The sequence below is a fragment of the Gymnoscopelus braueri genome (assembly GCF_963280865.1).
Source record: "Gymnoscopelus braueri genome assembly, chromosome: 14".
NCBI lineage: Eukaryota > Metazoa > Chordata > Actinopteri > Myctophiformes > Myctophidae > Gymnoscopelus > Gymnoscopelus braueri.
This window is the reverse complement of record NC_137619.1, coordinates 32,207,926-32,220,119: the sequence shown is the minus strand read 5'-3', so window position 1 is coordinate 32,220,119 and position 12,194 is coordinate 32,207,926. Positions and strand designations below refer to the sequence as shown.

General features: G+C 46.5%; 1 protein-coding gene across 1 annotated transcript in view; it reads right to left on the bottom strand.

Annotated features, from left to right (window-relative positions):
- Positions 1 to 12,194, bottom strand: part of LOC308100597 (NACHT, LRR and PYD domains-containing protein 3-like) — a gene marked incomplete at both ends in the record, with an annotated part of 35,557 nt that overhangs the window by 3,259 nt on the left and 20,104 nt on the right. Inside the window, 2 exons of the mRNA XM_080449665.1 lie at positions 11,749 to 11,798; positions 11,974 to 12,123. Of these exons, the coding sequence (XP_080305791.1) occupies positions 11,749 to 11,798; positions 11,974 to 12,123 (200 nt within the window). The remainder of the gene's footprint in view (positions 1 to 11,748; positions 11,799 to 11,973; positions 12,124 to 12,194) is intronic.

The window sequence follows — 12,194 nt, the reverse complement described above, 5'->3', positions numbered from 1 at the left end:
CATTCTTTTTAACCATAACCCTAGAGCTGAAAATAGCCGATCTACAAGCTCAGTGACCGCAACGCATCGCGCTATAACTCCAAACCTAACCCCTAAACCTATAACCTCTAAATGACTAATCCTAACTGCAAACGATCCTCACAATTTCTCAAATTCTACCATAATTGTGGGGACATGTGGCACTCACAAGGTTAAATCTAAATGAAAGAAAGAAAGAATGAAAGAAAGGTTATAAAACTCTGTTTCTCTCCCTGAATGTTAAATGTTAGATGTTTTAAATTCTCCATCAGCTCCTCCACACAGCGTTCATGAGTTGATGTCAGAGTCCAACTGAGCAGGGTCAGTCTTCTGGTTAATAATGAAGACAAAGCTATGGCCTGTCATTGACCGGGTGACACTAGTGTCCCCTCCAAAACCACACCAAATATCACAGTCAGAGGACTGACTGGCATCAATGACAGTGTCACACAAAAATATGAAATGTTCCTGTCCAAAATGTGGGACAGTTTTGAACATTCAGAAACTTATTGAATGTCAAAGGATGACCAGGTCATGAGCACATCTGAGACAAGTCACATCTAGACCTGGGTACATTCTGAGCAACTTGCTTCTGGATAAATGAAGCTTTCGTAGCACTTTACACTGGGTGTGCAACAGTTAATAGAGCTAATTGATTTGAATTGGTCATCAAAAAATATAAATTTAATAAAATTAATGTTCAAAATGGTTAAAATCTCATTTTATCATACAATTTTCTTTGTTTAAATCAAAAGTAGTGAAAATAGCAGATCTACAAGCTCATGACACATTGAGCTTGTAGATCTGCTATGTGTGTGTGTGTGTATTTTTTTTTACAGCAGTACATAAGTATATAGTGAAAATAGCTGATCTACAAACTCACAATGCGTCAGGTTTTGCTGCAACGTGAACTTGTGGATCAGCTATTTTGCTATATTTTCTATTTCTGCATGACACCATTGTACAGCAAAGAGTAACATTTGGTTAATCAGACTAATCTACCAATTTTTTCACATCAATTAGTACATATATGAAAAAAGAAGAAGTAAAAAGCACTTTTGATTATTGAACTAATTGAAACCGTAATCACTTAGCAAATAATCGGCACTTGCAACTGTACAATATTTAAACTGTAACAAACCAAGTCTGATGAATAATTTCACTGTTGACTGACAAGTTGTATCTGCTGTCACCATTCCCTGTTCCTCATCCCACCTTACTTTCACCTGCTGTAAAGCAGTGCTTCCCAAACTGGGGTCCCCAAATATTTTTTGGGGGTCCCCAGATGATTAGCTTAATATTTAATGTAACATACAGTATAAGTGTATACAGGGTACCTTCATATTTTAAAGTGACAATTTAAGGACTTTTCAATACCTCTAAAATTTTAAGGAATATAACTAATAATAAAACCATTACTTTGTCAAAAGTAACCAACAAAGTATACTATAATGGTCAAATATTGGCCAAATGGTCAAATATTACCTACGAAAATATCTGATCTCTGTTCAAATATGATTATATTGGTGGGTCACGGCCTGAAAAGTTTGGGAACCCTTGCTCTAGAGAACAGTTCCTCATCCCACCTTCCTGTCACCTGCTATGAATAAGAGGAGGATGCTCTGTGAATAGTTTCATACAGGATAAAGACCACGCCTTATAATGGTCCATTTCCTGGTGGAAGAAGTATGAGCTTGTAGATCAGCTATAAAGATCAAGATTGGAATAGGGCTAAAGGGATAGTTCACCCCCAAAATGACTTTTTTTCTATGGATTAGTCACCCTATGGAGACTTGAATTCATAGATAATTTTGTTTTTGTCGCATTCCTAAGGCAATAATGTGATGACCGGCAGCGGTTCCGGTAGGAGACACAAAGAGTCTCCTTTGAGTCTCCTACCGGAACCGCTGCCTACCGGTCCGCTGGTCATCAAATTATTGTCTTAGGAATGAGACAAAAACTAAAAAATATCTATGAATTCAAGTCTCCATGGGGTGACTAATCCATAGAAAAACTATCCCATTAAGTGATTAATATATGTTTTGTAATAATACATCCTCAAGCTGTCAAATTATTGTAGTGGAGTAAAAAATACAATATTTGCCTCTGAGATGTAATGGATTAGAAGTATAAAGTATCAAATAAATGGAAATACACAAGTAAAGTAAAAGTACCTCAAAATTGTACTTAAGTACAGTACCTGAGTAAATGTAGTTACTTACTTTCCACTACTGTACATTTCAGTATTTTTCTCAGTGATTACGCTACGTTTGATTACAATTATTGTTATTTGACAACTAGTCTACAACAACTAGTCTACAATGTTTCAATTAATGCTCTCTGAAAGTCTATTGGATGATTTGACACTGCAGGCTGAAATCTCCTGTGCAAATCAAATCTACACATCATTGTTTAATACTAGACCTGACTTTATCACCAACATTCGATTAGGTTAGAAGAATCAAACACTGCAGACTCAGGTTGTCACCTTTTTTCATTGAATGTTGTGATCAAAGTTCAAATTTATATTGATTAATTCATACCAAGCCGCCCTGCTCTGCAAAACTGTTGTGGCATCTCTCTCTCTCTCTCTCTCTCTCTCTCTTGTTTTTTTGTATTGTATGACGTTCTGCATAGTAGTGTATATTTGTATGTCTTCTTAAATGTCATCATGATTTGAGTGCACAGGGATCTCATTTTAAATAAGCCAAGTGCTTTTATGAGCGATCCAGTTTAGAGGACCTTGTATTGTGAATTGTACTTCCATGTTTGTTACTGTTACTTTTACCATGTCTTTCTAAATAAAGTATTCAATCAATCAATCTCTCTCTCTCTCTCTCTCTGAAATGAAGCATCATTGGAGAATCGTTGTCCAACCTGTTCTCACCCCAATATGTCATATTCTGTTGCTTGATCAGGAGCCTTTGGCGTCCAATTTTGGCATCTGAGGGTACCCTTCTGTGTGGGAATGATCAAAACAATTCCCACCTTGGTGCAACTCCAACAGTGCCCACTCGAGTGCCCGCTCTGTGTGGGCACTCACTTGGCTCTCGCCAAGCTGCTCTCGCAGGGCAGAAGTCGGCCTGAGGCCCTCACAGGGATTTTGCGGTTAATAAATGTTTCTTTGTGCTGTACTTAGTAGTGGATGTAATGGAAAAACAAACTCGGAAGTGGATTTAAGTGGATTTGGATGACTAAAATAACTTGCTACTCATGCATTATTTTCATATTTACACAGTGGTGGAAAGTAACTAAGTACATTTACTCAAGAACTGTACTTAAGTACAATTTTGAGCTATTTGTCTTTTACTTTACTGGAGTATTTCCAATTTTCAATACCTTTACTTCTACTCCATTACATCTCAGAGGAAGAATTGTGCTTTTACTCCAATACAATTAAATGAAAACTTTAGTTACTAGTTACTTTGTAGATTTGTATTATTATTACAAAAAATACACTAACCACTTCAGCCCTATATATAATTCAGCCATTTGAAAACAGCAGATCTACAAGCTCACAATGTGTCGCATCGTGACACATTTTGAGCTTGTAGATCGGCTATTTTCAAAAGATTTTGTATACATTTTGAACTTAGGACATTAGGACATTCTGCACAATGAGTACTTTTACTTTTGAGGCAATATGTGAGCGAGTACAGTGCTTTAGGCCGCAAGGGGGCATTTGTTATTTTTCATTTTATTACAGATTGTTAAAGTACAGAATATAAGCTTTCATATGAAGTGTCATTCATTGCAATTGGAAAACAATTAAGAAGATGTGACCATTTGAATCTTGTTATCTATAATAGTCCAAACTGAGATAATCCCTTCTAAAGAATTTCCACTTCTAGCACCTCTCAGCTCCAGGTAATGGGCGTGAACAATGGGTAATTTATTCAACCTAGCCACTCCTCTAATCACTCCCCTATAGAGCGTCGCAGTTCCCGCCCACTTCCTGTTTTTTTTTGGTGCCGGAAGAAAAAAGTCAATGCATTTTTCCATTGACATTTCCAAAAATATTTATATCTATTAATTTAAGCCTCGAATCAAGCCATCATGACATGACATGAATCATGACCATAAACGTTTGATTCTGTGATTTTTTTTTTGTTGAAAACGGCAAAACAAAGGGTATTTATTAAATATAGTATATCATATAATTAAATATAAAATTAAAAAAAATCACAGAAAAAAACGTTTTATGGTCATGATTCATGTCATCTCGTGATGGCTTGATTCGAGGCTTAAATTAATAGATATAAATATTTTTGGAAATGTCAATGGAAAAATGCATTGAGTTTTTTCTTCCGGCACCAAAAAAAACAGGAAGTGGGCGGGAACTGCGACGCTCTATTGACAACTTTCAGTCAGCTGTCCACTCTATAGAAATTTGGTGCAACACAATTAAAATGTTGCCCACTGCTACAACACATAATTTTCGGATTTTTACTAGTCGACTCATTTGACCAGTGGTGGAAAGTAACTAAGTGCATTTACTCAAGTACTGTACTTAAGTACATTTTTTAGGTATTTTTACTTTACTGGAGTATTTCCAATACTTTAACTTCTACTCCACTACTCAGAGGAAAATATTGTACTTTTACTCCACTACAATAATTTGAAACTTTAGTTACTAGTTACTTTGCAGATATACATTATTACATTATAAAACATACATTAACCACTTTAGCCCTATTTTATTCATAGGCTATTTGAAAATAGCCGATCTACAAGCTCACAATGCGCATTGCGACGCGTTGTGAGCTTGTAGATCAGCTATTTTCAAACATTTTAGTACTTATACTTTAGGTACTTTAAGTATATTTTGATACCAATACTTTAGTACTTTTACTTTGATTGAATTCAAGTAGCATTTTGAGCACTACTTGTAACAGAGTATTTTTATATTGTGGTATTGCTACCAAGAGTGCTTCTTCCACCACTAAATTTGACCCACTGGTAGTCGACTATAGTCGAGGTTTACCTATTAATAATAAAGACACGCACCAGCTAGGTTGCCGTGACAACGGATAAACAAAAGTAGCTCGCTACGGGCTAAGGGTGTAGCACGGGCGTCCTGGATTAACTCCAACCAGGTGTTTGCACTCTCCATTTACAACACGTACATCTACATTAACGTTCAGATTTCAAATATAAAGTGCTTACCTCATGACCACGGATGTTACAATTCACTTCGGGTGGGTCGAAGTACCCGTATCTTCCATATTGTTCAATAAAAAGCATTTTAATCCGATCGGCGGCCATTTTCTCATAGAGTTATAACGTATCAGAGTACAATACACCCCCCAACCGATACGGCCGCGTAGTTGGAAAAAAAAACGAGAAAATGGCCACCAATCGGATCAAAATGCTTTTTATTGAACAGATACGGGTACTTATGAGGGCCCGTACATAATAATAACACCCGTGGCCATGAGATAAGCACTTTATATTTGAAATCTGAACGTTTATGTAGATGTACGAGTTGTAAATGGAGAAATGCAAACACCAGGTGTACGTTCAGCCATGAGAAATGGACTCCCGCGACAATTCTATTGGAAAGGTTCATGTTACGCGAACCAGTATCCCGGAAGGGGTATAAAACCCCTCGTGTAACTGGGATACGCCCTCTTACTTCACTCTGCACAGCGAATGCGCACGAGCCAAGACACATCTACGGAGAAACTTACTTGAAATCCAGCTGATCCCAAAGCGAGGGCACTTGTGCTCGTTCCACAGGTATTTCAAAAAAGTTTTCGTTAAAGTACGCTCCCGCGATTTATTTACTTTCCTCTCTGTTTTCCTGCGTGGCTTCTAGCTAGCTTGGAAGCTATTATCAAGCTAGGCTACGCTATTTAAGCTAAAGCTAGGCTAGGGGGCTAGTTAGCCTTTTGTCTACGCCACTTGTCGGAGAGAAGAGAAAGAGAATGGAGTCTCTGAGGGAATGCGGCCTGGAGGGCTGTTGCCTCCGCGTCGCAGCGGATGACCCACACCGCGTCTGCATGTCCTGCTTGGGGGTGAACCACGCATACGTCGCCCGCTACTACCCAGGTGACGAGGACGCCTGTAAGGCCTGCGCGTGCTTCACTATTTTCCACTTGGACCATCGGCTCGCGAGGGCCAGGAACCTCACGGCCTCCACAAGCAGCGGTCACAGCGGCGCTCCCCTTGCCGCGGGGCCTAGGGCTCCGCTAGAAGATGGAAGCCTTGGGGCCCACCTTTGCACACCGCCCCGAGGAGCAGCGGTGCTACTAAAGGCCGGTGCGAGGTCGCCTCCGGGGCTATGGCCTCGTCGCCGGTCTCCACCATTGCTGCTGTGGCCAGTGGAGTGCAGCTCCACTACAACAGCGGCCCCTCTCCCTCCTCCTCCCCCCCCTCTCCTCCTGGGGCGACATACAGACTCCAGAGGACAGCGTCTACTCCGACGGCGGAGAGTTCGACGGAGCAGACGACGGCATGGATGAAGGTGGGGAGGAGGAAGAAGAGGGGGAGATCACCTCCTACCAGGAGGTCCAGGAGATCACTATGACCAGCCCAGGGCGGGTCGATCCTCCTGCACCCACAGTGGGGGCCTCTGCCGAGGACACAGAGCCCCCCGAGCCCGTCTCGGCCATCTTCAGGCGGGCCATCGCCAGGTACGGCCTTGAACAGCCGATGGAGACCCTGAAGGTGTCCGGTGGAGCCCCGGTTCCAGACTTCCAGGGACTGGCGCCCCTTCCTACCCGGCAGGTGGAGTCGAAGCTGCTCCCCGAGGCCGGCGGCATCAGGGAGGCGTTGCAGTTCTCTTGGGAGGAGAAGAAAGAGCCCACCAAGCTAGGCTTTGTGGTGGAGGTCATGTCCGCAGCGGACCTGGGGATCGTCACCCTCCCCCCAATGGACCCGGTCCTGGCCAAGGGCATCGAAGAGGGCAGAAAAGGCTCCCTGGCGCGGTCCTCGGAGGCCAGGCCCGTCTTCGCAGACAACGCCAGGGGGGCCAACACCGCGGCCCTACAAGGCCTCGGGGCTGGCGGCCAAGGCTTTCAACGCTGTGTCCTTACTCCAGGGATCGGCCAACGTAAAGCTCATGGAGCTGGTGGCCAAACCTGCGGGGATCAAGAGCGCAGAGGAGCTCCATCGCGAGTGGGTCAGAGACGCGAAGGAGCTCTACCGCCTAATGCAGCTCTCCATCCTCTGTACCTGCAACGGAGTGATGTGGACGGGCCGGGCCATGTCTCTCTGCGCGGACTTGGAGAGAATGAAGTGGCTCGACCTCGCCGCGAGCTGTGAGAGGAGCATTGCCTCGGAGCTGAAGCGTCTCCCCCTAAAAGCGGACAACTTGTTCCATGGCGCCTCTGACCTGCGGGTCACTCTGTCGTCACTCTCAGCGCGACGGACAGACCGGGACAAGATGGCGGCGACCGAGGCAGGGCGGAAGTTTACATGTCGGAGGGTCCCTGTGTTGAGTCACGTGACTTCCTCTTGTCTGGTAAACAGTCCGTTGCGGATGTTGACATCACAGAAGGCTCCCGTGCTGGGTCACGTGACTTCCCCATGTCTAACGAACGGACCAACGCTACCTTTGCTGTCCCTAGCGGACATCTCAACGGTACCATTAATCGGAGCGAAGGCGTCACCGGTTCCTATGGGAACGGGCGCGCGCTCTGAGGGGATGGTGACGTCAGCAGCCCCCTCCACCCCCACGAATCCACTCACTCAGTGCCTACAATGTATTGATGTAGGCCCTACATCAATGGAAAGCTTGGAAACCGAATCCCTGTGTGTTACGCACCGTTCATAAGGGCTACAGGTTGCAATTCTCCAGCAAACCTCCGATGACAGACAAAGTGTTGTTTTCTCGCGCGTCGGGCCGAGCGGCCGTGACGCTGAGGGAGGTTATTTTGTCTCTCCTGAGCAAGGGAGCAATCAGGGAACTATCTCCGAATCAGAACCGGTTGGGGTTCTATTCTGAGTATTTCCTGGTGAAAAAGAAAGGGGGGGGGTGAGACCTATTCTGAATCTGAAGGGCCTCAACAGATTTTTGAAGGTCTTCAACTTCCGAATGCTAACAACTGGGACGTTGTTACACTCGATACGACAGGGAGATTGGTGGACGAGCATAGATCTCAAGGATGCCTATTTACCCTCCGCACCGAAAGTTCCTGCGCTTTGGCTACGAAGGGAGAGTGTACGAGTACACAGTGCTCCCGTTCGTCGTGAAGTGCACCGATGCGGCCATAGCTCCACTGAGGCAGCAGGGTCTACGCCTGTCGACTACATCGACGACTGGCTGCAGGGAAGAGGTGGCGCGGCACACGGAGGTGGCCATTGCACACTTGACATCCCTGGGGTTCAAAATCAATGCTCAGAAGAGCGTCCTGATTCCATCTCAGCAGGCCACCTTCATAGGGATCTCGCTGGACTCGACCACACTGATGGCGCATCTGTCTCAGGACAGAATAGCCGGTTTTCTGGCATATGTGAGGTCTCTTCACCTGGGGCGTCGAGTCACGTACAGAACATGCATGCAAGCGGCGGGTCTCATGGCATCGGCCATACACCTGGTTCGGTTGGGCAGACTTCACATGAGACCTTTTCAGAGGTGGATGCGAGCTCTAGGGATCCTGCACACCATGGGTTCTCGGAAGGTGGTGGTGGAAGGCACCATGGTGCGTGGAGGCACTCCGACCATGGTCACGAGCGGACAACACCACAACGATGTGTTATGTCAACAAACAAGGAGGCTTGGCTTCCCGTGTGTTGGACAAGCTAGCACGCGATCTGACGCTTTGGTGCGACTCGCGCTTAGTGTGTACCGGGCCTCTCATGTACCGGGCCTCCTGAACTGCGGGGCGGACCTGCTGTCCAGGGGCGGGCTTCGGTACGGGGAGTGGTCCCTCAACCCACAAGTAGCGGACCTGATTTGGGCCAGGTTCGGCCGGCCTCAGGTAGACTTGTTTGCATCCAGAGAGAACGTGAAGTGTTCTCGCTTTTTCTCGGTGAGGGACAGGGACCTCTCCTTGGGAGTGGACGCCTTGGCACACAAGTGGCCGAACGTACTACTGTATGCTTTCCCGCCTCTGGAGCTGATCCCCCCAACTCTGGAGAGGGTCAGGCTCCAGGGCCTGTCAGTGTTGCTGGTGGCCCCGGCGTGGGGCGTGTGGAGGTCGGAGATTACTCCCCTCCTTTCCGGCGAGCCGTGGCCCCTCCCTCTGTTCAGAGACCTGCTGAGACAGGGAGGGAACGAGGTGTTCCACGAGAACCCCTAGGAACTGGACCTGTGGGTCTGGCCCGTGAAAGGGCGAATCTGAGTTCGCAGGGGTTGCCTCCTGATGTGGTGGCTACCATACAGGGGGCTAGGGTTGGCGTATGACGTCAGGTGGAACATGTGTGTGTCCTGGTGTTTGGAACAGTCACCGTCAGTGGTGGCTTTCCAGGCACCGGTGGGCAGAATCCTTGTTTTCCTGCAAGACAGCTTGAATCAGGATCTGTCTTTCTCTGTTAAGGTGTACCTGGCAGCCATTTCCGCTTGTCACGAGGGGCAAGACGCTGGTGCGCCGTTTCATGAACGGTGCTAGGCGGGCCAGGCCGGTTAACAGGCCTCTGTTCCCGAAGTGGGACCTGGAGGTGGTGCTGGGTGCACGCTGCCGTCCTCCTTTTGAGCCGTTTGAGTCTACAGATATGAGGATTGTGAGTCTCAAGACGGTCCTCCTGGTGGCCCTGTGTACAGCTAAGCGGGTCAGTGACATGCAGGCACTCTCGGTGAGTTCTGAATGCATGTGGTTCTCAGACGACGGCAAGAGGGTTTTGCTTAAACCTGGCATGGTGGCCCGGGCCCCGGTTGAGCTGGTAGCTTTCCATCCACCGCCGTTCGCGTCGGTGGAGGATAGACGGTTGCACTGTCTTTGTCCAGTAAGAGCGCTGAGGCTCTACTGCCAGAAGACGGCGGCCGGCCGTGGATCGTCACAGTTGTTCGTCTCTTTTGGCCGGACTGGTCAGAGGAAGGCGGTGGCTAGGCCAACTTTGTCCAGATGGATCGTGGATGCGATCAGACTGGCCTATGTGAGTAGCGGCTCTACAGTCCCGGTGGGACTGAGGGCTCATTCTACTCGGGGTGTAGCTGCATCTTGGGCCCTTTACAAGAGGGTTTCGATGCAGGAGATATGCTCGGCGGCAAACTGGTCGTCTCCTTCGCCTGGACGTGGCGGCATCTGCGATGGCGCAAACGGTCTTGGGTGTAGCAGCTGTTTCAAGCCAGGGGAGAGATGAGCAGGCCTAGGGGCATGCTTTTTCTTCCGGCTTGTTCTTCCTCTTAGGCCTCCCCTGGACCAGCTAGGCTTGGGTCCGGGGGGGAGGAGGCCCTGGTTCTCATTTCAGTATGGGATAGACTCGTGTCTGCCCATTAGTTGAATGAGGCAGACCGTGTGGTCTGTGAGGGCCTCTCCTTCTGGTACCTTCTCCGCATCCTGGCCCGGTGGGCCGGGGCGCCCACGAGGCCTGGGTCTTGCCTGGGGGCGGGACCTGGGGCCAAGGGCGTACGGATGGGTAGGGTCGTGTGACATTTCTCCCCAGGGGAGTTTGTGTCCCATAAGTGAATATATTATGAAGAAGGGAAAAGACAACTAGAGGTTACGTATGTAACCCCAGTTTCTTTACCTTCGAAGTAATATATTCACCTAATACCCCTTCTGTGCGCATTTGGCGTGCAGAGGGAAGTTATTAAGAGGGCGTATCCCAGTTACACGAGGGGTTTTATACCCCTTCCGGGATACCGGTTCACGTAACATGACCATATCCAATAGAATCGTCGCGGGAGTCCATGTGTAGTGCTCTGTGCATCGCCAGGGGGAGATGTTATCCCATAAGTGAATATATTACTTCGAAGGTAAAGAAACTGGGGTTACATACGTAACCTCGAGATTCTGTCCCGAAAAAGACTAACGCAATACTGGCTGCTTCCCACCGTGGTGAAGTTAGTTTCAGCCTCAGGTTGAATATTCACCCAGTGGATATTACTCCAGTAAAGTAAAAATACCTCAAAATTGTGCTTAAGTACAGTACTTGAGTAAATGTACTTAGTTACTTAGTCACCACCACAGAGAGGAGCGATACTGATGATTAGGCTTGTAACCGGAGAACAATGGGCCAACGACCAACCAAAACCACTCATGCTAATGTTGTCCCTGCAAGTTAAAACCACTCTCCGCCCCCACAAGAGCGACAGAAACACACAGAAACACTGCTGGGTTTTTTTATGTAATTTAAACCACTTAATGATTCTAAAACGACTATCTTTTGTAATACAAACCTTCTTCAACATTCAAACTGTGTTAATATGAAAAAATAACGAAAAGCACCAAAAAATTAATGAATTTGCTCTTTTCTACTGTTTGTCAATGGCCGAGTTGATCCCCAAATCTCCAGCCACTGTCACATATGGTCACGTAATAAGAACTCTAAAGGCTCCACCTGTGCCAGTGGTAGTGGGTTTGGGGGGGGGGGGGGGGCAGGGTATGGGCCACGGAAGGCCGAACCGCAACTCCAAGAGGATGTTTAAACTGTTACAACCTTACCCATTTACAGGGGATTCTTGTGAATGAAAACACATTACACTTATAGTGATTATCATCTTCATTAACAGTAGGAAGAGAATGAGTGAATGTCAAATGTTGCTGTGTATATGAGCTGTTCATCTACATAGCTGGATGTGTGATACTTGCATTTTTTAATGAATGAAACATAATTCACACTTACACTTGTCGGGGCGCAAAGGTTGCAGCCTGCACTCGCCACAATGTTCGACTCTGGGGGTGGAGGAGATACAAAGTAAATGTCTGCATATTCCATTCAATTATAGAAACAATAATTGATGGTGATTTTTCAGGATGAAACATTAAATAATATTGTAAAGAATCACCATATGTTTTCCTTACTCAACTAGAACACATTTACAAGGAGTGACAGCAGTTCTCTCCATACCTCAGAGTCTCCAGTGGTAGAGCAGAGAGGAGATTTACTCCGTCTCCTGGGTGATTGTAGTTTAAATCCAACACTTTGAGATGAGAGTTGGATCTCAGAGCCGAGACCAGATAAGAACAGCCTTCCTTTGTGATCATACAGCGGGACAACCTGCAAACACACACACACACACACACACACACACACACACACACACACACACACACACACACACACACACA